At 39.9% G+C, this 27,599-nt stretch overlaps 1 protein-coding gene across 7 annotated transcripts; it reads left to right on the top strand.

Moving 5' to 3' along the window:
* The first annotated feature begins 706 nt into the window (after positions 1–706).
* Positions 707–27,084, top strand: rhd (Rh blood group, D antigen). Of its 7 annotated transcripts, NM_001024819.1 has the most exons (10): positions 707–905; positions 3,472–3,667; positions 8,736–8,886; positions 9,228–9,375; positions 9,684–9,859; positions 10,738–10,875; positions 13,361–13,485; positions 19,546–19,625; positions 22,775–22,848; positions 26,430–27,084. In NM_001024819.1, the coding sequence occupies exons 1-10, from the start codon at positions 749–751 to the stop codon at positions 26,454–26,456; spliced, it is 1,272 nt and encodes a 423-aa protein (NP_001019990.1). In that variant the 5' UTR covers positions 707–748; the 3' UTR covers positions 26,457–27,084. The 7 variants fall into 7 exon arrangements, 6 of the variants coding, with proteins under 6 accessions (NP_001019990.1, XP_087134087.1, XP_087134085.1 ...); XM_087277961.1 differs by lacking the exon at positions 8,736–8,886 and having other exon boundaries at positions 726–905; XM_087277959.1 differs by lacking the exon at positions 13,361–13,485 and having other exon boundaries at positions 726–905.
* Positions 27,085–27,599: the final 515 nt, after the last annotated feature.

Here is a 27,599-nt window from a genome sequence, read left to right as displayed (position 1 = left end):
ATAAGCGTTATTATTATTAATATTATTTTTGGTATAGTGTTATTATTATTATTATTAGTAGTAGTAGTATTGATATTAGTTATACTATTATTATCACTATTTTTTTTTATTGATATTAGTGTTATTAAGATTATTAGTGTTGTTATTATTATTATTATTGAAATTAGTGTTATTATTATTATTATTGGTATTAGTGTCGTTACTATTATTATTATGTAAATATGTTATTGTTGTTATTTTTTATTTTTTTATTGGTATTAGTTTTGTTGTTATTATTATTATTATTATTATTATTATTATTATTATTATTATTATTATTAATGGTAATAAAAGCAATAATGACTGAAGTAATAATTTCATTTGAAACTACATACAATAAGAAAAAAGTTATTTAAAATTTGAAGAAATATTTAACAATTTTTTTTTTGCATTTAATAAATGTCCCCTTGATGAACAGAGTAATTTAAAATATAATAATAACAAATAAACAAAAACTGACCCCAAACTTTTGACCGGTAGTGTATATGTATGACTTTAGGATCTGTGTCACTCACACAAGGAGGATCTTATTTTGTGGTCATATAAAAGACTGAAAGCTGAATGCAAATTTTCTAATAACCCAAAGAGTGAAGGCTTTTTTTTTTTGGGGGGGGGGGGGGGGGGGGGCACCTCTTACACACGTGATCCTCCATGTTCGTCATCTCTGGCCGGGTGAGATTACAGACATTCAGAGTTGGTCTCAGTAATAATGGCTCCTCAATACGCCCCCAGTCTCCGCTCAAGACTTCCTCTGGTGGCCTTCCTGCTGGAAACCCTCTTTCTCCTACTGTTTGTCTTTTGGGTGAAAATAGAGAAGCAAGAGTACAGAAGGTCTGAAAGTGAGCCCTTCGTCCACTCATATGCAGGTCAGTAAGTCTGAATTACAGTAAGGATTTGTTATGAATCTTTTAAAACCTGCAAACGTGTGTTTTTTTCATGGACAAAGTTTATAATCGTGTTATTTTCTGCTCACCTGCAACAGTAGCCCAAATCTTTTTTATTTAAAGAGAAAATTAGCCTTAGCATTGTGCAAATGACAAAAAAATAATACTAGGTTTGATATATTTACAGTAGGAAATGTACAAAATGTCCTCATGTAACATGATCTTTATATTTAATGATTTTTTTGGCATAAAAAATAATAATTTTTACCCATACAATTACTTTTTTTTTTTTTTGCAATTGCTAAAAATATACCAGAATGACATTATTTTTTGTCACAATAAGAATATAAAAAACAAACAAGCTTGTTAATATTTTACTAACAGACCATCAAATTCCTTAAAAAATAACACAGTGCCGCATCTTTCTAAATTAATTTATTTAATTTAATACCCCCTGAAGTTTAATTCTAAATCTCAGGTCAAATTCTTCATTTTGACCTCTTCTACAAATAGAGTATGCACAGCTAGTGTTTTTCTCTTCCTGATAAACCTCTGGTGAGCACTTCATGTGACTTCATTTCAATTTTATACTGTTCCTTTTACAGCATCGATGTTGTAGTGTATATGTTTACATGTTATCACAAGATAATGTAGCAAAAAAACTGACTGTTGGTCACACATTCACTTATAGTTCACACAAAAATTAACATTTACTGATCATTTACTCACCCTCAAGTTGTTACAAGCCTTTATAAGTTTCCTTTTTCTGTTGAACACAAAATAAGATATTTAGAAGAATGCTGGATCTGGTAACCATTGACATCCATATTAGAAAAACAGATATGAACACATTACTAAGCATGACAGGTTTAATAACTCATTCATAATAACTGATTTATTTTATCTTTGCCATGATGACAGTAAATAATATTTGACTAGATGTTTTTAAGACACCTCTATACAGCTTAAAGGCTTAACTTAGGTTAATTGGGTTAACTAGGCAGGTTAGGGTAATTGGCAAGTTTTGTATAATGTATATTATTGTACACACTAAAAACGTTGAGTTATTTATTTAACCCAATGGTTGAGTTAAATATATTTGGTGCTTTGTTGGGTTATTTTTTAACCTTTATTAGGTTATTTATTAATAACTCAACCAGTTGGGTTACGTATTTGGTGCTTTGTTGGGTTATTTATAACCTTTATTTGGTCATTTATATTATATATATATATATATATATATATATATATATATATATATATATATATATATATATATATATATATATATAACTCAACCAGCTGGGTTAAAATTTGAATTTCAACAGTCAACTGATTTAACTGACACAGAACAGCTGTATTAATATATTTAACGTTGTTTTTGTGTTATAAAATTTAAGCTCTAGCGCAATAATATTGTTTTTGTTTATCAAATTACCTCTCCATGTCGTGTTTTTTATATTCGTTTCACCAGCACTCTTAATTATTGATGATACAAATGCGCGATTCATAGCCTATATTAAATGGATAAAACGCTTTCCCTTCCTCACGTGTTCATCTCTACAGTTAGTTTTTCCGTCATTCTCACTTTTAAGACACAGCGAAGACATTTATTTATTTACACAACCATCATTATAAAATTAAAAGTAGTATTAGTAATACCAGAATGGAAAACATAACATTTAGCCAAAATAACCCAATGCATTGGGATAAATTATATAACCCAATGCGTTCTGTTAAAATAACCCATAGTTGCGAAGGTGCTTTAATAATCTATAGTTTTGTTATATGTCGGGGTATTTTCAACCCAACAATTTTAAAAGAGTATAATGATGCAGACTATCAAAAAGATAGCTTAAAGGGGCTAATAATTTTGACCCAAAAATGGTGTTTAAAATATAAAAAACTGCTTTTATTCTAACTGGAATAGAACAAATAAGACTTTCTCAAGAAGAAAAAATATTATCAGACATACTGTGAAAATTTCCTTGCTCTCCTAAACATCTTTTGGGAAACATTTTATAGAAAAAAGTCATTCACAGGAGGGTTTAATAATTTTGCATATATATATATATATATATATATATATATATATATATATATATATATATATATATATATATATATATATATATATATATATATATATATATATATATATATATATATATACATACATACATACATACATACACACGCACACACACACACACACACACAAAAGTTCTATGAAGAGTTTTATAACAAGAGACGAGTGAATCATGACAGATTTTTCATAACTAAATGACCTATCTCTTTAATTCTTGTGCTTTTTTTTTTGAAACTTATGAAAAAAACTGTGAAGAATTAAGAATTGACTGTTCATTTATTCTGAATGCATACCATTTTTCCTTTGTATATGCGTGGCACATTTGCTGTTAGGGTGTGGAGCCACAACATATCTGGTTTGGGTTGATAAGATGTATTTCTCCAACACCAGACTGACCAGCAAGCGTTTGGCCTAAAGCTTTTATACTTAATTCTATACATTTGTGTTTGTTTTAAACAGATTTCCAAGATGTTCATGTGATGATATTCATGGGCTTTGGATTCCTGGCCACGTTTCTTGTGCGATATGGTTTGAGTGGATCTGGGTTTAATGTGCTGTTAGCAGCAATGGCTGTCCAGTGGGCCGTCCTGATGAACGGCTTCCTTCTGCCACAACACCGCCACCACAGAGGACAGATCCACATCAGCATGAAGAGGTAGTATTTAAAGTGATAGTACACCCAAAAAATTCAAATAATTTACTTACTTCCAAACCTGTTTGACTTTCTACTGTTGAACACAAAGTAAATATTCTGAAGAATACTGAGGGGAAAAAATGTCATTGACTTACATTATACACCGTGTTATTCATTCATTCATTCATTCATTCATTCATTCATTCATTCATTCATTCATTTTACTTCGGCTTAGTCCCTTAGTCCCCGCATCGATGGATTTGCTCTACAGTGTTGGGACTTTCAGCAGTGAAAAATTAAATCACACTGAACTGAACTAAACTGAACTTCAACCCTAAAAACTGGACAGACAATGTTTCAACTTACTAGAACTTTTATGTTGAGTTGCTTTCGCTGCTCTTCACTAAATAACTACAGTAACTTTAATCAATGTTAAACACAGTAAATAAAAAGTGAATGAGATTTTATTACTTGATTTAAATTCTGTATTGGTCATTGATTTTAATAAGCTAACCCTTTTATTTTATTTTCAATTTTCTAATACTTGTTACGTATTCTATCATTTGAAGCTAATTTCCCCATATTTGTAACTGTTTCAATTAGGCTGATATACCTGACATTTATTGACATACTACTGAAAACAACAGCAGATCTTGAAAATAAAATAACTAGCAGACTATTTGAAAATAAAAGTCAGTTATGAATTGGTGGGGAATCACTAGCATAATTCTAGTATGAATTAGCATGTTATTAGCATGATTCTAGCATGAATTAGCATGTTACTAGCATGATTCTAGCGTGAATTAGCATGTCACTAGCATGAATAATAATAATAATAATAATAAAAATAATAATATATTTAATTTTTAACGCGCTTTTCTAAAACCCAAAGCGCTTACAAGAAAGTAAAAACAACAAAGCACAGTAAACAATAACAAAGTACAATAAAAAACACAGTAAGAATAAAGATATCACAAATTAAAAACAGTCCTGAAAAGGTGAGTTTTAAGTAACTTTTTAAAAGCGTCCAATGAACTGGCATAATGTTAGTGGGAAGAGCATTCCATAGTTTGGGGGCACGGAAAGAGAATGCCCTACCTCCCATGGTGCTGAGTTTGCAGCGAGGCTGAAACAGCATAGGACTTGAGGCAGAGCGTAGACAGCGAGAGGTAGAGGAAATAGATATCAGGTCACAAATGTAACCTGGAGCAGAACCATGAACCTCCTTATATGCAGACTCTAAATCATCAGTCCTCATTTTGCTGGACTTGTCAGCTGCTTTTGACACTGTCAACCACCAGATCCTGCTATCTACGCTTGAGTCACTGGGCGTTGCGGGCACTGTTATACAATGGTTCAGATCTTACCTCTCTGACAGGTCATTCAGGGTGTCTTGGAGGGGAGAGGTGTCCAACCTACAGCATCTAAACACTGGGGTACCTCAAGGCTCTGTTCTTGGGCCACTTCTCTTCTCCATCTACACATCATCTCTAGGACCAGTCATCCAGAGACATGGATTCTCCTACCACTGCTATGCTGATGATACCCAGCTATACCTCTCTTTTCATCCTGATGATCCCTCGGTTCCAGCTCGTATCTCAGCCTGCCTGTTGGATATTTCACACTGGATGAAAGATCATCATCTTCAGCTGAACCTCGCAAAAACGGAAATGCTTGTAGTTTCTGCCAACCCGACTCTACACCATAACTTTTCAATCCAGATGGATGGGGCAACCATTACTGCATCCAAAATGGTGAAAAGCCTTGGAGTAACGATTGATGACCAACTAAACTTCTCTGACCACATTTCTAGAACTGCTCGATCGTGCAGATTTGCACTCTATAACATCAGAAAGATCCGACCCTTCTTATCTGAACATGCAGCTCAACTCCTTGTTCAAGCTCTTGTTCTCTCCAAACTGGATTACTGCAACTCTCTACTAGCTGGGCTTCCAGCTAACTCTATCAAGCCTCTTCAACTGCTCCAGAATGCAGCAGCACGAGTTGTCTTCAATGAACCTAAACGAGCACATGTCACTCCGCTGCTAGTCCGTTTGCACTGGCTGCCAGTTGCTGCTCGCATCAAATTCAAAACTCTGATGTTTGCCTACAAAGTGACTTCTGGCCTAGCACCTTCTTATCTGCACTCACTTCTGCAGATCTATGTGCCCTCCAGAAACTTGCGTTCTGTGAATGAACGTCGCCTCGTGGTTCCATCCCAAAGAGGAAAAAAATCACTTTCGCGAACGCTCACGCTCAATCTGCCCAGTTGGTGGAATGAACTCCCTAACTGCATCAGAACAGCAGAGTCACTCGCTATTTTCAAGAAACGACTAAAAACTCAACTATTTAGTCTCCACTTCACTTCCTAATCTGCAATTGCCTATTTGAATATCACACTAACTGTACAAAAAAAAAAAAAAAAAAAAATTACTAACACTTCCCTTCTTAGACTTTACAGACCTGAAACTTGCCTTTAGTACTTATTCATTGTTGCTCTTAGTTGTGTAAATTGCTTCCTTGTCCTCATTTGTAAGTCGCTTTGGATAAAAGCGTCTGCTAAATGACTAAATGTAAATGTAAATGTAAATGTTATATGTTAAAATCAATGTCAATCAATACGAGACTTGACGGGCAGCCAGTGAAGCTGTTGGAGTATGGGAGTGATGTGCGACCGAGACGATGTATATGTCAACACACGTGCAGCAGAATTTTGGATTTATTGTAAAATCTTGACAGAATTTGCTGGTAACCCTCCGAGCAGAGAAAGGCCTCGAGAGGAAAGGACGTAATCGGGCTATATTACGAAGATGATAAAAGGCCGTTTTAGTTACATGTTTAAAAGGAGGCTTCAGACTAAGCTGAGAGTCAAGGGGAACACCAAGATTACGCACCTGCGTAGATGGTGATAAGACAGACCCATCAACCGTTAACTCAAATTCTCTACACCTCTTGACATTATAAGGAGTGTCAACCAATAAAATCTGTTTTCGAACTATTTAGTTTAAGATAATTATTTTGCATCCAAGCTTTATTACACAGTTGAGGTCAGAATTATTCCCCTGTTTATTTGTTTCCCCAATTTCTGTTTAACCAAAATAGATTTTTTAACCGTTTTCTAAACATAATAGTTTTAATAACTCATCTCTAATGACTGATTTATTTTATCTTTATAGATATTTTTTATATTTTAGATATTTTTCAAGACACTTCTATACAGCTTAAAGTGCCATTTAAAGGCTTAACATCCTTGACAGCACACTATCTTTTGATTCTCACATCTATAACATCATCCGGTCTGCTTACTTCCACATATGCAACATTAACCGTCTCCGCCCTTCTCTTACGCCTCATGCCACTGCTGTTGTCGTTCATAGCCTTGTCACATCTCGTTTAGATTACTGCAACTCTCTTCTCTTTGGTCTCACTCATAAATCCCTCCGTAAGCTTCAGTTGGTCCAGAACTCAGCTGCCCGTATCATCACCAGAACCCCTTCTTCTCATCACATCATCCCTGTCCTGCAGCAGCTTCATTGGTTACCTGTTCATTTTCGAATTGACTTTAAAATCTTGATGTTAACATTCAAAGCCATCCACAGTCTCGCCCCTCCATATTTGTCTGCCCTCATCCACATTTCTGCTCCTTCTCGCACCCTGCGATCTTCTTTCTCCCTCCACTTGTCTGTTCCCTCTTCTCGTCTTTCGACTATGGGCATGCAGAGTATTTAGCCGCTCTGCTCCGCGGACTTGGAACGCATTACCACCTGCCATCAGAAACACTGACTCCCTCACACTATTCAAATCAAGACTCAAAACCCACTTATTTAAGATGGCTTTAAATCATTAATTTCATTCATTTATTCATTTTCTTGTCGGCTTAGTCCCTTTATTAATCCGGGGTCACCACAGCGGAATGAACCGCCAACTTATCCAGCAAGCTTTTACGCAGCGGATGCCCTTCCAGCCGCAACCAATCTCTGGGAAACATCCACACAAACACACACACTCATACACTATGGACAATTTAGCCTAACCAATTCACCTGTACCGCATGTCTTTGGACTGTGGGGGAAACCGGAGCACCCGGAGAAAACCCACACGAACGCAGGGAGAACATGCAAACTCCTCACAGAAACGCCAACTGAGCCGAGGTTCGAACCAGCGACCTTCTTACTGTGAGGCGACAGCACTACCTACTGCGCCACTGCCTCGCCCAATACTTAATTTTAACTGCACTATTTCTATGTATATTTTATTATTTCTCTTGTTGTTTTATTGCTCTTGTTGATTGTACGGTGTCCTTGAGTTGCTAGAAAGGCGCCTTTATATAATATGTATTATTATTATGATTATCATTAACTAGGTTAATTAGGTTACCTAGGCAGGTTAGGGTAATTAGGCAAGTTATTGTATAATGATGGTTTGTTCTGTAGACTATCTAAAAAAATGGGGCATAAAGGAGCTAAAAAAATTAAAAACTGCTTTTATTCTAGCCGAAATAAAACAAATAAGACTTTCTCCAGAAGAAAAAAATATTATCAGTGATACTGTGAAAATTTCCTTGCTCTGTTAAACATAATTTGGGAAATATTTAAAAAAGAAAAAAAAAATTGAAAAGGGGCTAATAATTCTGATTACACCTGTAAATGGTTTGCAACCACGTAACAAAAAAAAATTAAAAATCGGTAAATCCAATTAATCATTTTTTTCAATGCATTATATAGCAGCTTAGAACAGTGCATAAGTGTAGGAATCTGAATTATTCAGCCTGATCTCACGAGAAAACTTAAGTCTTTTATGTTTTGCCAGTTAAGTGGCTAATTCACGAGTTCAGTCGTACGAAACTGTATGATTTTAAAAAGTAGGCATGGCACCTAACCCCACCCCTAAACCCAACCGTCATTGGGGGATGAGCAAATCATACTAAATTGTACAAATTAGATCGTACGAATTCATGCGAATTAGCCACTAAAGCAAAAAGTTTCGAATTACTGTGAGATTGTGTTGGAATTATTACAATAATGAAAAAGGTTTCAATTGTTTTTACTTTAAATGTGACCACTCTTCACTCTTTGTGTTTCTCATGTAGTGTGATCGAGGCAGAACTCAGCACTGCGTCCGCACTGATTGCGATAGGAGCCGTTCATGGGAAGACAAATCCGGTCCAGCTTTTGCTGATGTCTCTGGTGGAGGTCACAGGATTCGTGGTCAATCAGTGGATCCTGAGAACTCTGCTCCACGTAAGAGAAATTGTACATCCCTTACATACAAATAATAAATTCGATTCCTTCATGGGACGACATGCGGTCTAGCACCGTGGTTAGCACTGTCTGTCGCCTCACAGCAAGAAGGTCGCTGGTTCCAGTCCTGGCTGGGTCTGTTGGCATTTCTGTGTGGAGTTTGCATGTTTTCTTCGTGTTGGCGTGGGTTTCCTCCGGGTGCTCCGGTTTCCCCCACAGTCTAAACATATGTGGTATAGGTGAATTGAATAAACTAAATTGACTGTAGTGTATGAGTTTGTATGGATGTGAGTTTAAATGTTTGTGTGAACTATCCCTTTAAATCTGCACTGTGTTTTCAGGCTGACGCGCTGTACAGTATCATGCTGCTGCATATCTTCGGCTCTCTCTTCGGTGTGATGGTGTCATGGGTGCTGCACAGAGAGGGCATCAAACCACACCATGAGAAAGAGAAGACTGACCGCAAGACTGGCTTATTCGCAATGTTCGGTGAGTACATTATCTCTCAAACTCCCCAAAAAACACCTGAAGGGGTAGGTAACTCTACAGACTTACTTTTCAATATATTATTTCTTATACGTTGTATTATTTCAAATGACCAAAATGTCAATAAAAGTCACTTTGTTAAACTGTAGAGTTGAATTTTCAACATCAAAAGTCCACAGGGCATAGATGAAACTCACATAATGCTACTAACAGCTGTAAATAGACGGAAAACACTTGCGAATCCCGAAATATGGAAACTGTTCACTAACAGATATTTTTACAGAGTACTTTTAATTCTCTCTGTGTGACAGGAACGCTGTTCATGTGGATGTTCTGGCCCAGTTTTAACTCTGCGCTGTTGAGCAGCCGGTGGGAGAGAGCGCTGAGACTCACTGTAATATATGGGACGTACCTGTCTCTGGCTGTCAGTGTTGTAGTGGCGATGTCTGTCTCCATGCTCACCAGCTCTAAAGGGAAAATGAACATGGTGAGAAATCCTGCATAGATAATACAACTCCAATTCTGAAAAAAGTCTAATAATATAATATAATATAATAAATATAAAAAATATCATATAAAAAATATAATCTGAGCTGCATCCAAGGCTTTTTAATGCGCTCGCCTAACCCTACCCGTCACAGTGACGCCACTCTCTCCATTGAATGCATTGTGTCTGACATTGCATCGCTGAGGGATGCAATCTCAGCTTGCTTATAAAGGCTTCATCCAGATACTATTGAAATAGTTAGCGAGTCATTCTGCTGTGGTGACTCCTAATAAACAAGATATTAAGCTGAAAGCAAATGAATGACTGAATAAATGACTGAATTATCTTGCAACTACACCTAACACTGTTTACAAATCACAACGTAACTGGGAGAAGCCTCACGTCACCGTCATCCCATAATCACATGCTTTTTTTCATTTATTTAATCATTTTTGGCTTAGTCTTATTAATCAAGGGTCACCACAGCGGAATGAACTGCCAACTCATTCAGCATATGTTTTTTACGCAGCGGATGCCCTTCCAGCTGCAACCCATCACTGGGAATCACCCATATACACTCATTCACACACATACACTATGGACAATTTAGCTTAGCCAATTCACCTATACCACGTCTTTGGACTTGTGGGGGAAACCGGAGCACCCGGAGGAAACTCCACATAGAACTGACCCAGCCGGGGCTCGAACCAGCGATTGTGCTACCCACTGCGCCACCGTGACGCCCTACATGCTTTTTCACATTATTTAATTATTAGAAAATGGCTTTTTTCAGAAATCCTTCGGTAGAATGAGTTGATGAGTCGTTGAGATGGGCAGATGATAACGAGTGTGATGCTTATCTGCTGTTTTCTGTGCAGGTTCACGTCCAGAGCTCTGCTCTTTCTGCTGGTGTTGCCATTGGAGTTGCCATGACAGCAGTTTCTGAGCCATGGGTCGCCATGGTGATCGGCTTCTGTGCATCCCTCTTATCAGGCCTAGGATTCCGGTACATGAAGGTAAAAATCACAGTAATCAAAACCTACAGCCAGCGAAAACCTTCCTCCATGTGTCCCCCGATGAAAGTAAATCAAACTCAATTCCACCAAATACTCAAACTGTTTTTACAAGTGCTTTCAATGGAAAGTGTGTGTTTTATTTGGCTAAAGCAGGGGTCACCAAACTTGTTCCTGGAGGTCCGGTGTCTTGCTGATTTTAGCTCCAACCTTAATCAAACAAACCTGAACAAGCTAATCAAGGTCTTGGGTATACTTTTAACACCTAGGTAGGGGTGTTGAGGCAAGTTGGAGCTAAACCCTGCAGAGACACCGCCCTCCTGGACCGGGATTGGTGACCCCTGAGCTAAAGAGTCTGAAATAAGGGCGTCACGGTGGCGCAGTGAGTAGCATGATCGCCTCACAGCAAGATGGTCGCTGGTTCAAGACCAGGCTGGGCTAGTTGGCATTTCCATGTGGAGTTTGCCTGTTCTCCCTGTGTTGGCATGGGTTTCCTCCAGGTATACAGTTTCCCCCACAGTCCAAACACATGCGCTATAGGTGAATTGAATAAACTAAATTGGCCGTAGTGTGTTTGAATGAGTGTGTATGGGTGTTACCCAGTGTAGGGTTGCAGCTGGAAGGGCATCCGCTGTGTAAAACATATGCTGGACAATTTGACAGTTCGTTCCGCTTTGGCGACCCCGGATTAATAAAGGGACTAAGCCGAAGGAAGATGAATGAATTTTCCCAGAGATGGGTTGCGGCTGGAAGGGCATCCGCTGCATAAAAATTTGCTGGATAAGTTGGCGGTTCATTCCGCTATGGCGACCCCGGATTAATAAAGGGACTAAGACGACAAGAAAATGAATGAATGAATGAAGATGAATGAATGAATGAATGAATAAATGAATGAAAGAGTGTAAAATAGAGAGGCAAATTTACATCATGCAAGAAAAAACATGCAGAAAAAAATACTTTCTGGTCCTATTTTTTATATTTATTACTAGAATGGTAAAATAAGTTGGATGTTAATTCTAAACAAAAGTTTTGAGTTTTATATTCATCATTTCAGCTTAGTGCATCATATTGTAGATTTATTAAGTACATTTTAAAGATTTACCCTTATGATTATGACAAAATGTTTCCTTATAATGTCATAATTTCAACCTATTATGTCAATTTAGGCTTTTTATCTCAAAATTATAACATTTAACATCACAATTTTAACTTTGTTTGTCATAATTCTGCCTTTTGAATTTTCATTTTCAAGTATTTAATTTGCAAGGCAAATTGTATTTATAGAGCAGGATTTAACACAACTACAATAGATCCTTAGTGCTTTCCAATAAAAATAAATTATTTCATTTAATTCATTAGTTAGTCCAATCTGCTTTAATGAACTAATTTCAAACTGAATTTGACTGATCCAATGTATTTTTTAACACAATATTAAACATGATATTTTAATAACTATTCTAATAACTGATTTCTTTGTCATGATGACAGTAAATAAGATTTTACTAGATATTTTTTAAGATACTAAAGTGACATTTAAAGACTTATAGGGCTGCTCCAGAGTGTAAGGCTTGGTTGTGTTTATAAAATGAAAATCAATGTGTGCTCATGCACATTTGTAGAAAATCAGGTTATTTTTTCATATCTTGACTTTGATTATATACAGCTACTCAGCCAACGGGAAAATTACTGCCATATTTTCTAGTTCCTCTGAACGGCCCACCCTCAAAAGGCTCTGATTGATTGGTTGACAATGTGCTGTGATTCGCGGATGGGCTCCACATCACACCCCTACAAGCATGTTGTGTTTTAGCATTGTGTAATGATGGTTTGGGGTGACGTAGTGACGCAGTAGGTAGTGCTGTCGCCTCACAGCAAGAAAGTCGCTGGTTTGAACCTCAACTCAGATGGCGCTTCTGTGAGGAGTTTGCATGTTCTCTCTGCGTTCGCATGGGTTTCCTCCGGGTGCTCCCGTTTCCCCCACAGTGCGGTACAGGTAAATTGGGTAGGCTAAATTGTCCATAGTGTATGAGTGTGTGTGGTTGTGGATGTTTCCCAGAGATGGGTTGTGGCTGGAAGGGCATCCGCTGCGTAAAAACCTGCTGGATAAGTTGGCAGTTCATTCCGCTGTGGTGACCCCGGATTAATAAAGGGACTAAGCCGACAAGAAAATGAATGAATAATGATGGCTTGTTCTGCCGACAATTGAAAAAAAAAAAAGATATTGCTTAAGAGGGCTAATCATTTTGACCTTAAAATGGTTTCAAAAAAATTCAAACTGCTTTTATTCTAGCTGAATTAAGACAAGTAAGACTTTCTCCAGAAGAAAAAATATCATTAGACATACTGTGAAGATTTCCTTGCTCTGTTAAACTTCATCTGGGAAATATTTGATAGAAAAAAAAATAATTCACACCAGGGCTGATAATTTTGTCTTCAACCATATATAAAGAACTAAAAGCAATGATTTCTGCTGTTCTCTTTCACTCAGAATCACATGCTGTTTGCTTTTGAGTGTCACGACACCTGCGGCGTCCTCAATGTTCACACTATACCTGGAATTCTGGGATGGTTTGCACATTTATGTCTACGGCTGGCCAGTATGGAAGGCACAGTGTAAGATAACTTTCACTCTTAACCAATAAAATTATACACTTTATTAGGTACACCTGTCCAATTGCTTGTAACGCACATTTCTAATCAGCCAATCACATGGCAGCAACTCAATGCATTTAGGCATGTAGAAATGGTCAAGACAATCTGCTGCAGTTGGGAGAGGAAAGGTGATTCAAGTGACTTTGAACATGGCATGGTTGTTGGTGCCAGGCGTGCTGGTTTGAGTATTTCAGAAACTGCTGATCTACTGGGATTTTCACACACAACCATATCTATGGTTTAAAGAGAATGGTCAGAAGAAGAGAAAATATTCAGTGAGCGGCAGTTCTGTGGGCACAAGTGCCTTGTTGATGTCAGAGGAGAATGACCAGACTTGTTCCAGCTGATAGAAAGAGAAAAGTTACGCAAATAAGCAGTCGTTACAACCGATGTCTGCAGAGGAGCATATTTGAACACACAACATGTCCAACTTTGAGGCAGATGGGCTACAGCAGCAGAAGACCACACCGGGTGTCACTCCTGTCAGCGAAGAACAGGAAACTGAGGCTACAATTCACACAGGCTCAACAAACCAGACAATAGAAGATTGGAAAAACATTGCCTGATCTGATGAGTCTCGATTTCTGCTGTGACATTCGGATGGTGGGGTCAGAATTTGGCGTCAACAACATGAAAGCATTCATCCTGCCTTGTATTAACGGTTCAGGCTGGTGGTGGTGGAACGGGAGATTGGCATCATGGATGTGCAGCTGACAAATCAGCAACTGTGTGATGCTATCATGCCAACATGGACCAAAATCTCTGAGGGATATTTCCAGTAGCTAGTTAAATCTATGTCATGAAGGATTAAAGCAGTTCTGAAGGCAAGTGGGTCCAACCCGGTAAAAGTAAGGTGTACCTAATAAAGTGTGCATAGTGTGTATGTGTGTTTTTATATAAATATTGTAGCGAGGCAGAGGGAAAACAGCGGCACAACAGGATGAGTTTACAGACAAGTCCCCGGAGGGTGCTTTATTTACAAAGTGAATGTGATGTACAAGGTGCTCTTCTTTAGGGTGAGGTGCTCTGGTGCTCCGGGAAGTAGGTGAAGGACAGTGAGTAGTCGGGTGAAGGATCGTCACGAGCTGGAGTCCGCTAAGGAGAGACAGAGAGACAAGCATTAGCACAGGGAGTCATAGAATGAATGAAGCTCCTCTTCTCCTGGCGTAGGTTGGGCTTATATGTCTCTCGGCTTGATGCGCTCCAGCTGTGATCGATCCTGACTTGATGATGGTCCAGCTGGGTGAAATTAGCGACCAGGGCGACGTGGCAAATAATCGCTCGCTACATTCCCCCCCCCTTAGCGTCGTCCTGGTCCTGGGTGTTCTGCGGAGGAAAGGTAGAGTATTTAGAGGGGGGGTAGAATGTTTTGACAGACCTGCCCATCCTGACCATAGCCTTGAGAGCCCGTCGGCGTTTCCGTGGGAGGCCCCGGCTCGATGTTGAACAGTGAAGTTGTAATCCTGGAGCGACAGGAACCATCTGGTGACTCGAGCGTTGTTATTTTTCGCTGTTGACATCCATTGTAGTGGAGCGTGGTCGGTCACCAGGGTGAATCTTCTGCCAAGTAAGTAATACCTGAGCTCCAGGATTGCCCACTTGATCGCCAGGGCCTCTTTCTCTACCGTGGCGTACCGGGTCTCTGCAGGGGTAAGCTTCCGACTCACGTACATGATGGGGTGTTCTTCATCGCCGTGGACCTGGGAGAGGACCGCGCCCAGGCCCGAGTCGGAAGCGTCTGTCTGAAGAATGAAGGGGCAGCCAAAGTCAGGTGCGTGCAGTACCGGTGAGGATGTTAGTGCAGTCTTCAGGGCTTGAAACGCGCCATCTGCTTCTCTGCTCCATTGTATCCTCTCTGGCTGCCCCTTTCTGGTCAGGTCTGTCAAAGGGCTGGCTATGGATGAGAAATTGGGAATGAAACATCTATAGTAGCCCGCTAACCCCAGAAATGCACGTACCTGGGTCTTTGTGGTGGGTTGTGGAGTTTCTTGTAGTGCTCTGATCTTGTTCTGTTGTGGCTGTATGAGACCTCTACCGATGTGGAAACCGAGGTATTTGGCTTCTGCTAGACCCAGGTGGCATTTCTTGGGATTAGCTGTGAGCCCAGCCCTACGAAGATCAAGGAGCACCCTCCGCAACCGGGATAGATGTTCTTCCCATGACTCGGAGTGGACGATTAGGTCGTCGAGGTATGCTGCTGCATACGGCTGGTGGGGTCTCAGCAGGATGTCCATCATACGCTGGAATGTTGCTGGAGCCCCGTGGAGCCCGAAGGGAAGAACCCGGTATTGCCAGTGCCCACCGGGAGTGGAGAAGGCGGTTTTCTCCTTGGCGCTTTCACTTAGTGGTAGTTGCCAGTAGCCTTTGGTGAGGTCGATCGTGGATATGAATCAAGCTCCACCCAGCCGATCCAGCAGCTCGTCCACCCGAGGCATGGGGTACCCGTCGAATTTGGAAATTTCGTTCAGCTTCCTGAAGTCATTGCAGAAGCGGAGGGTGCCATCGGGTTTGGGGACCATCACTATGGGGCTGGACCACGGGCTACGAGATGGTTCGATGATTCCCAATTTCCTCATCTTTTGGATCTCCTCGTTGATAGCCAGCCGGCGAGCTTCTGGTACTCGATAAGGCCTCTGCCGGACGATGGTGCCAGGTGGGGTGATGATGTCGTGCTGGATGATGGTGGTTCGGCCCGGTTTCTCTGAGAACACATCCCTGAACTGACCGACCAAGGCTTGCAGCTCCGCCTTCTGATTTGGTGAGAGTTGCTCACCTATATGGACAACGGGAGAAGTTTCTTCTGAGAAGGCAACTAGATGACCTGGAGCTGCAACCCATTTCTTCATCAAGTTGATGTGGTAAAGTTGTTCTTCTCTTCTTCGTCCCGGCTGACGGACTCGATAGTTTACCGGCCCTACCCTTTCTACCACTGTATATGGCCCCTTCCAGGATGCCAAAAACTTTGAGGTGGTGGTAGGTATCAGGATCATTACCTTGTCCCCTGGGTGGAACTCTCTGGGTTGGGCGGGCCGGTTATATAATCGCTGTTGGGCGCGCTGGGCTTCAGTCAGATGTTGCTTGACGATGGGCATGACTTTCTCTATTCGTTCTCTCATGTCCCGCACGTGCTCAATTACTGACCGTTGTGGGGCTGGCTCTTGTTCCCAAGCTTGACGAGCCACATCCAATAGCCCTCGTGGTTGGCGGCCGAACAGCAGTTCAAATGGTGTAAAACCTGTAGATCCTTGGGGAACTTCTCTGATCCCGAAAAGCACGTACGGGATCATGAGGTCCCAGTCGCGCCCATCCTCTGCCACCACCCTGCGGAGCATCTGCTTCAGCGTCTTGTTAAAGCACTCCACCAAGCCATCAGTCTGCGGATGATAAACAGAGGTTTTTATTTGCTTTACCTTTAGGAGGCGGCAGAGGTCTGCCATCAACCGGGACATGAATGGGGTGCCCTGGTCGGTCAGTATCTCTGCTGGTATTCCTACTCGGCTGCATAATAAAAACAGCTCCTTAGCGATTGCCGATGACGTGGCTTTTCTCAGAGCGATCGCTTCTGGATATCTGGTGGCGTAGTCGAGGATGACAAGGATATGTTCATGTCCCCGGGCCGACTTCGGCAAAGGCCCTATCAAGTCCATGCCAATGCGGTTGAAGGGCACCTCAATGATGGGTAATGGTATCAGAGGGCTGGGGGGTGGTCGTTGGGGAGACGTTCTTTGGCAGATGTCGCATGCCTGACAATACCTCTTTACTTCTCCATCCAACCCGGGCCAGTGGAAACGATCTCTGATCCTTTTGATCGTGTTGGCTGCTCCTAGGTGTCCTGCCATCGGGTGAGTATGTGCCAGTTCCAGAACAGTCTCCCTTTTGGTCCTCGGGACGACCAATAGCGTCTTCGTTTCCCCCCGCCTCTCTGCGACACAGTACAGCAGACCATTTTGCACAATAAAATGTGGGAGGGGGTGAGGGCTGGGAAACCGTTCGTTACCGTCTATGATCCGGACTTGTGGCCAGCAGTGCTTCAACGTTTCATCTTCACGCTGTGCTCTCCCGAAAGCGCCACCTGCGGTAATCTGTTGAAAAAGGTCATAGTACAGGTTAGCCGATGATGACTCACCCCCTCTATCGCTCTCGGTGGCCATCAGCGCTGTTTGGCGGTCCCGTTGAGCCCGTCCCTTGCTGTTCTTCTTTGCCCGAGCCGATCGAGCCTGATGGTGGGTGAGGAGATCATCGAACCCCGGCCAGTCTCTGCCCAAAAGGAGGGGTACTGGAAGATCTGGGACCACTCCTACTTCGATGCGACAACTTCCCGACTTCGTCGCTATGGTGACTCTTTGGGCGGGTACGTGGCGGGTATCACCGTGTATGCATGTAATCGGGATTCGACCTTTCCCTTCTTGATGGTATTTTAATGTGTTTGGGTGGACCAGTGTTATTGCACTTCCTGTATCCAGTGTGGCCGTCTGTGTTTTCCCGTCTAAACATACTTTTCGGGTGGGAGCTTCGGGAGGGACGTTGCGGTGTACCACGCACCCTGCCGTCCAGGCCGGGGCCGAGAGTGTTGTTGGCTCTGTGGGCATCGGCTCGTCGACTGGGCTGGGGACCGCCGGTCTGCTGCCTGGTCGTGTTGTGCCCTCCACCGGTCGCCATGGCGCATTTACCCTCCGGGGTGGCAGAGCCGCTCTCTCCCCAGTCTCCCGGGCCACATGAGCTTCCGCCAGCTCCACCGCCTCCACCAAAGCGGCCAGCGAGTCGGGGTTCCTCATGCTGGTAAGTGTGCGGAGCCGTCTGGGTAGCGCCCTCATCATCTTTTCAATGACTACTTTCTCAGCGACCTGGACTGCGGTTGGATCTCCTCCCAGTAACCATAATCTTCCCAATCTGGATAAGTTGGCTGCTTGGGTCCGAACCGGCTGTTTGTCATCATAGGACCACTGAGAAAATTGTTGTGCTGCGCTTATATTGGAGAGTCCCATTCTGGCGAGTATCTCCTTTTTTAATGCTTTATAGTCGTCATTTTTCGGTGTCTTTAATGCGAAATAAGCTCTTTGAGCTTCTCCAGTCAGGAATGGCGCTAACATCCTCGCCCAACTTTCCTTCGGCCATCTCTCTCTTTCCGCAATTACCTCAAAGGTGTGCAGGTAAGCATCAATATCATCCAGGTCGCTGAGTTTTGTGATAAATCTATGGGCGCTCACCTCAGAGAACTGGCTGGAACCGGCCGCTTGGCGGAGCTGTTGTTCCATACGGTCTTGTCTGGCGGTGAGTTGTTCAGTTATCACTTGTTGTCTTCTTGAGATTTCCGCTAGATGGCGTACTACCTCTTCGATCAACATGACTCAGGAGGGGATGACAGCCGAGTAAGAGAGCATGAGTGAGAGAGAGAGCGGATGCCTGTCTGTAAACAGAAGAAAAACAGAGAAAATTCAGTGGTTACTTCTTCTTACTGGTAAGTGCTGAATTTTTTTCCCTCTGAAAAAGCGCGCATTCTCCACCAGTTGTAGCGAGGCAGAGGGAAAACAGCGGCACAACAGGATGAGTTTACAGACAAGTCCCCGGAGGGTGCTTTATTTACAAAGTGAATGTGATGTACAAGGTGCTCTTCTTTAGGGTGAGGTGCTCTGGTGCTCCGGGAAGTAGGTGAAGGACAGTTAGTAGTCGGGTGAAGGATTGTCACGAGCTGGAGTCCGCTAAGGAGAGACAGAGAGACAAGCATTAGCACAGGGAGTCATAGAATGAATGAAGCTCCTCTTCTCCTGGCGTAGGTTGGGCTTATATGTCTCTCGGCTTGATGCGCTCCAGCTGTGATCGATCCTGATTTGATGATGGTCCAGCTGGGTGAAATTAGCGACCAGGGCGACGTGGCAAATAATCGCTCGCTACAATATCAAAATAAAACCAAAACCCATATTCATAACAAGCTCAAATAATAATCACTTATGAGCAGTGTAAAAGATCCTCAGAGTGGTTTCTGACCTGCTAATGTTGATAGTGTTTTGTATCTGTTTTCAGAGCTGTGCAGTTTGCAGTGTATCACATCTGCGTTCTCCTCATAACACTGTGTGTGTGTCTGGTGATGGGCGTGGCTACAGGTACTCACGCATTCACACCAATCATATTTCATTTGTTTGCATGTTTTCTTAGCATGTAATATGTATATATTATTTATTTTTGTTTATTTACAATATGTCTTTTATGTACAGTTGAAGTCAAAATTATTTGCCCTCCTGTAGTTTTTTTGATCAAATGATGTTTAACAGAGCAAGGTAATACATTGTAATATTTTTATCTTCTGGAAAAAAAGTCTTTGTTTTATTTCAGCTAGAATAAAAGCAGTTTTTAATTTTTTAAAAAACCATTTTAAGGTCAAAATTATTAGCCCCCTTTAACAATATTTGTTTTCAATTGTCTACATAACAAATCCAATTACCCTAACGTGCCTAGTTAAGTTAAGCCTTTAAATTGCGCTTTAAGCTGAATACTAGTATTTTGAAAAATATCAAGTCAAATATTTTGCACTGTCATCATGGCAAAGATAAAATAAATCAGAATAAATTAGAAATCTTCTTTCTGTTAAACAGACATTTGGAGAGAGGTCTGGATGCAGACCTGTTGCAGTGCAATCTGAGCTGCATCCAATGCTATTTAATGCTCTTACCTAACCCCACTCCTAACCCTGCCCATCACAGTGACGTCACTCGCTCCATTTGAGTGCATTGTGTCTGAAATTGTATCGCTGAGTGATGCAATCTCAGCTTGCATCATAAAGGCTGCATCCAGATACTACTGAAAATTTGGGTAACAAATATAGAGGGGGCTTATAATTCCGACTTGAAGTATATGTCTCTCTTTGTAACAAGTATGTAACATGGAGTTAAGAAAAATTTCAGATCACAGTCTGACAATAAATTTGTATCTTATCGTATAACTGACCACAAGAATTAAAATGTGTCGTATTGTGGGAACAATCTGCAAATCTGAGGATAAACCTCAGGCCTCGCCCATGATGCGAATCCCCGTTAAGTGTATTTGATGTGCAAATGAAGCAAATTTGATGCGGGAATGAAGCGAGTAAACTCAAAATGTTCATCTATTTACACATGATAGCACAATTTATTTGTGCGTGCCGTGTCTGTTGTGAACACCCCGTAAGAAGGCAAGGCAAACTTAACTTAGAGCACAATTTTACACAACCGTAGCTGATCCAAAGTGCTATAAAATAAAATAAAATAAAATAAAATAAAATAAAATAAAATAAAATTAAATTAAATTAAATTAAATTAAATTAAATTAAGTAATAGGCGACGCAGTGGGTCAGTAGGTAGTGCTGTCGCCTCACAGCAAGAAAGTCGCTGGTTCGAGCCTTGGCTGGGTCAGCTGGCATTTTTGTGTGGAGTTTGCATGTTCTCTCTGCGTTCGCGTGGGTTTCCTCTGGGTGCTCCGTTTTCCCCTACAGTCGGTACTGGTGAATTGGGTAGGCTAAATTGTCCGTACTGTATGAGTGTGAATGAGTGTGTGTAGATGTTTCCCAGAGATGGGTTGCGGCTGGAAGGGCATCCGCTGCTTAAAAATGTGCTGGATAAGTTGGCGGTTCATTCGGAGGGTGGTGTCGGTGGCGACCCTGGATTAATAAAGCGACTAAGCCGAAAAGAAAATGAATGAATGAAGATAAAATAAACTAAAACACTGGTATTTAAACTATAAGAAAAGGAAATATATATATATATATATATATATATATATATTTTATATATATATATATATAAAATATATATATATATATATATATATATATATATATATATATATATATATATTTTATATATATATTTTAGTATTACTTGTATACATATATATATATATATATACATATATATATATATATATATATATATATATATATATATATATATATATATATATATATATATATATATATATATAAGTAATACTAAAATACAGAGAAGAAATAACATGCATGCGTCACTCAAAGGCAAAAGAGTAAAAATAAGTCTTTAAATTAGATTTAAAAGCATCCAATGAAGGAAAATCCTGATGTTCAGAGGGAGACTGTTCCAGAGCCTTGGGGCCGCAACACAGAAAGGTCGATAACCTTTTGATTTGCAGAAAGACCGAGGGACAGACAGAAGAAACTGGTCATGGGATCTTAACAGTCTACAAGCTGTATATGGCCTAATATGTTTAGTGGCATAGTCCGGGGCAGAATTGTGCGATGCTTTATAAATGAAAAGAAGGATATTAAATTCAACTCTGAATTTTATAGGTAGCAAGTGCAATGAGGGAAGGACAGGGGAAATATGATCGCTTTTAATTCCTGTTATCAATCTGCCGGCTGCATTCTGGACCAACTGTAACCGAGAGAGTGCTGACTGAGGTAGACCAATGTACAAAGAGTTGCAGTAGTCTAACCGAGAGGAGATGGGTTACAATTTCTAGATCTTTTTTTTTTTTTTTAGAAAGAAACGGTTTAACTTTTGCCCCGAATCTAAGCTGGAAAAAGCTGCTCTTCACAACTGCATTTACATGTTTGTCAATCACACGCATGATTGTGCAGATTGTCATTTAGGAATCTTAGCTGAGTTTTAATTGAATCGTTGGTAGCAGCAGGACCTAATAATAACACTTCTGTTTTATTTTCATTTAGTTGCAGAGAGTTAGAATGCATTAGAATGCAATTGCAAGAAATGAAGTCCATAATAACTGTGAATTGTCACAAAATCTGCCTAATAGTCGGCGCAGTAGCCTAGTGGTTAGCGCGTCTACATAAGGTGCAATAGGACGTCAGGGCTCCGCGAGGTTGAATCCCGGCTCGACGACATTTCCCTACCCTCTCCCACTTCGCTTCCTGTCTCAATACTGTCCTATAAAATAAAGGCAAAAAGGCCAAAAAAATCCATCTTTAAAAGTTGAAATAAAAAAAACTGCCTAATAATAATAACATAAGGGCGCTGCTATGGGGGTGGGGGAGTTAGGACGATTCCAAGGGCACACACACTTTTGGGGACCCCAGAGATAACAGGGGGGGGCCCAAGAAACCCCCAGCCCACAGACGTTTTCTTTTCATAGGGCCCAAACATGCTAGCGGCACCCCTGATGTTATTTCATAGTAGGAATGAACTCCCATACCTTAAGCTGGTTTATAAACTATTGACACTTCTTGAAACTCCCTGACCAATCAATTTTGAGTAACTAAATATACAACTAAAACTCACATTGACAGGAATTGTTCTGAAATGGAGTATCTGGAGACCGCAGCAGGACAGGAAGTGCTTTGATGACCAGGCATTCTGGGAGGTGAATGCTTTTGTTTACATACACAATTTTCAATACGATGACCACATTATACACACTATAGTCATTTACAGTGTTGGGGACAGTTACTTTAGAAAGTAATGCATTACAATATTGAGTTACTTCCCAAAAACGCAACTAGTTGGGCTACTTAGTTACTTTTATGGAAAGTAATGCGTTACGCTACTTTTGAGTTACTTTTTCATTGCTGTCTAAAGGCATGATCTCTTTCAGAGCTCGCAGGGTGATTTCTTTTTTTAACAGAGGAGCTGGGTGAGGCAGTGGCGCAGTAGGTAGTGCTGTCGCCTCACAGCAAGAAGGTCCCTGGTTCGAACCTCGGCTCAGTTGGCGTTTCTGTGTGGAGTTTGCATGTTCTCCCTGCCTTTACGTGGGTTTCCTCCGGGTGCTCCGGTTTCCCCCACAGTTCAAAGACATGCGGTACAGGTGAATTGGGTAGGCTAAATTGACCGTAGTGTGTGTGTGTGTGTAGATGTTTCCCAGAGATGGGTTGCGGCTGGAAGGGCATCCGCTGCGTAAAAACTTGCTGGATAAGTTGGCGGTTCATTCCGCTGTGGCGACCCAGGATTAATAAAGGGACTAAGCCGACAAGAGAATGAATAAATGAACAGAGGAGCTCTGCATTTAACCACACACTGTGTAATCTACACCTTCATTTACCTTTAAAGAAAATTAGTTAAAAAAAGATTAGAATAGATACCTTCTGAGAACTTCCTGACGCTCTACATGCCGTGTATATTCAGATTAATGAAATTTGAAAGCAGTGTGTTTGCTTCTTCTGTGTTCTTGTGTTATTAGTTCAGTAAAATCACCATCCATTGAGACTACAATCCCCTTTTCTTCCATGTGTTCAGAATAATGGGAATACCTCTATCACAGGAATGCCATCTTGGTTTCTGTCTGTTCCCGTGGGAAGCTCATTCTCTCAAGAGTGTGGATCAATCAACCCAATTACACTCATTTTAATTCAGCAAATTGGTGTTTAAAAGCGAATTCATTAATCTAAAAAGTAGCTCAAGTTACTTTGGTAACACTTTATAATAACTACACCAGAGCTCACCAACCTTTTGGAAACTGAGAGCTACTTCTTGGGTACCGATTAGTGTGAAGGGCTACCAGTTATTAAATAACACATTTTTCTTAGTTGACTTTTAATTATATGTTATTGTTAATAATCAATAAAATTCATCTATGTGAAGACATTGATCACATTAATGATTTCTCACAGTAGTTGTCAACAATGATTTAACAAGTTAGATAAATATCTATATGTAACACTTCATTTGTCTAATATTGTTTTTAAAGTAACTAAATAACTTTAAATAACTAAATAACTAAAGTAAATAAATAACTTTAAGTAATTTTCAAATTTACACCAAGGCAAGTGTGATTTAAAAAGAATACCTATAAAATATTAGATGAAGCTTACTCATATGTGGTGCTATGGTGAGCTATTTTTAGAACAGGCCCGCGGGCAACTCATGTGAACCTGGCGGGCTACCATGTTGGTGACCCCTGAACTACACACTACACCAGGGGTGACCAACCCTGTTCCTGGAGAGCCACCTTCCTGCAGATTTCAGTTGCTACCCATATCAAACACACCTGCCTGTAATTATCACGTGGTGTTCAGGTCCTAATTAATTGGTTCAGGTGTGTTTGATATAGGTAGCAACTGAAACCTGCAGGAAGGTGGCTCTCCAGGAACAGGGCTGGCCTCTCAGAAATAAAAGTATGCGAGCTGTCACTGGGGTGGTACCTTTTTAAAAGATACAAATTTGTACCTAAAAGGTCCATATTAATGCCTCAGGGGTACATATTAGTACCTAAAAAGTACAAAAGTGTTCCTCTTAAAATTTGTAGGTACTAATATATACTATTGAGGTACCAATATGGACCCTTCAAGTACAAATGTGTACCTTTTGAAAAGGTACTGCCCCAGTGACAGCTCACATACCTTTATTTCTGAGAATGTATGAACCATTTACTAAGCATTAGCAGATAGTGAAATCAATATTTGTTAAGCATTAACTCTGCATTAATAAACGTTAGTAAGCAGTTTATGACTGCAGCTACAAATGCTGTATTCTTGACTTATAACCACATTTATATTGTGCTTAATATTGTGTTTTCATACTTTAATGATTAATTTTTCATTACTAAATTAAATATTGCATTATTTACAAACCAGTTGTTTAAGCATAGTTGGTGTTTTTTAAGATAATTCTGAATGAGTTAGTAAATGATTAACAAACTATTCAAATTAACATTTATAATTCAGGCATATACTAATAGTTAATTTGTATGTTAATAAATGCTTTATAACCTATTTATTCTAAACAGGAAGAAAAGAAAATTAACAACTTTATTCATTTCTATTTATTCAAACTGTATCAAATGAAATATAAATATTTGCAACCTTATCTAAAATAAGATTACTGTACAGTTTAAACATGGCATTCTATTATATTGTTAAATTATTGTACTGTAGTTGTTTTATCCAGTTTTATGTCATATTTTGACACTCCTGTTACTCAGCAATGTTTACACTTTACAGTAATTTAGATCGGATTGCAAAGATTATTGTTCATTTGACACCAAGCCTTTAAATGTCATTTATAAGGGATTTACCAAGCATAAATAGTCCTCACTTTAGATTAGGTCACAAAACTGCATGACGTTGTGTTAATAAAGCATTTATTAACATGCATAGTAAAATACTACTGTATATGCCTGAATAATAAGACACATAAACTAATTTCAATAGTTTATTAATAATTTATTAACTCATTCTGAATGATCTTAAACACCTCCAACTACTATTAAATACAAATGGTTTGTAAATAATGCAACACTTTATTTTAGTAATGAAAAATTAACCAGTCAAAAATTACAAAAGTACAATTATTATGCACATCATTAAGGTTATAAGTCAAGAATAGAGCATTTGTAGCTGCAGTTATAAACTGCTTACTAACGACTATTAATGTAGAGTTAATGTATTCACTATCTGCTAATGCTTAGTAAATGATTCATAGTGTGTAGTTATTATCCAGTGTTATTGTTACGGTTTAATAAAGTAACTTAAATATTACTACTTACTTTTTTTAAAGTAATGCGTTACATTACTCGTTACTTAGAAAAATAATATTATTGCGTAACTCGCGTTACTTGAAATGCATTACCCCCAACACTGGTAACTTATAGTAAATACTACAGTAAAGAACTTTAATCTGTTGCGGTAATATTATAATTGCTATGGAAACACCTCAACTATAGTAATATAAACTGACCCAGTGCTGTAATTTTCACAAGTATAGGGTAAATTATACAAACATTCAGTTTACTGTAGAAAAAAACTCAAGTATACTACAGTATATCACTAGTATAGGTAATACCACAGTACACTATTGCGTTCATTAACGAAGAGCTATAAATGCTATATGAACAGTATAGTAGACTTTACTATAGTGTGGTTCAAGTGGAATTAGCTAATAAACACATTTGCATTTACATTCATGTGTGTGTGTGTGTGTGTGTTAAACATGTTCTTATTTCTCCTGTAGTTCCCGAATTTGGTGACAAAGAAATGAAGAACGTGAAGACACACTAATAATAGAGACGACCGAACCAATCAACAAATGCAATAGCAGTATATGTGTGTGCATGTATGTCTGTGTGTATATAGGTGTATGCATGCCAGTGTGTGTATGCATGCATGTGTGTGCGTGTGTGCGCATATATGCAAGTGTGTGTGTGTAATCATGTGCATGCCTGTGTGTATGTGTGTAATCATGCATGTATGCATGCACAGGCATGCATGCATGCGTACGTATGCATGTGTACTTATGCAAGCATGTCTGTCTGTATTTATGCGTGCATGCACATAACTGTGTGTATGCATGTGTGTATGTATGTATGTATGTATGTGTGTGTAATCATGTGTGCAAGCATGCCTGTATGTATGTGTGTGTGTGTGTGTGTAATCATGCGTGTATGTATGCATGTACGCGTATACATTTATTTGTGTGTATACGTGCGTGTAGGCATGTATGCTTGCGCATGTATGAATGTATGTGTGTATATGGATGTGTGTGTCTATGCATGTATGCATACGTGTGTCTGTCTTTCTGTCTGACATGCATGTATGCATGTGTGTGTGTGTTTAAGAGATTGCTTAAGTAAACAATTTACACAATAAAATGTCTGTAATTAAAGAAAGTCTGGCTCCTATCAAACAAATGAAACCAAACAACGACGTCTAAGACAATGTCAAGCCAGTGGAAATTGATGCTGGATTGAATTACAAAGGTGGACGCAAAACACACAGAGAGCAGCTTGTTTCAGCCTGACATAGACAAACTGATACACTACACCAGCAACCAATGCAGTATACAAAAAACACACAGCATTGCAGCAACGCAAACCTACACTCACCGGCCACTTTATTAGGTACACCGAATTTCTAATCAGCCGATCACATGGCAGCAACTCAATGCATTTAGGCATGTAGACATGATCAAGATGATCTGCTGCAGTTCAAATCGAGCATCAGAATGGGGAAGAAAGGTGATTTAAGTGACTTTGAATGTGGCATGGTTGGTGTCGGGCTGGTCTGAGTATTTCAGAAACTGCTGATCTACTGGGACTTTCACACACAACCATCTCTAGGGTTTACAGAGAATGGTCTGAAGAAGAGAAAATATTCAGTGAGCGACAGTTCTGTGGGCGCAAAT

The sequence above is a fragment of the Danio rerio genome, chromosome 13 (genome assembly GCF_052040795.2).
Source record: "Danio rerio strain M-AB ecotype USA chromosome 13, GRCz13ab, whole genome shotgun sequence".
In the NCBI taxonomy this organism is placed as follows: Eukaryota; Metazoa; Chordata; class Actinopteri; order Cypriniformes; family Danionidae; genus Danio; species Danio rerio.
This window is presented reverse-complemented; position numbering and strand designations above follow the sequence as displayed.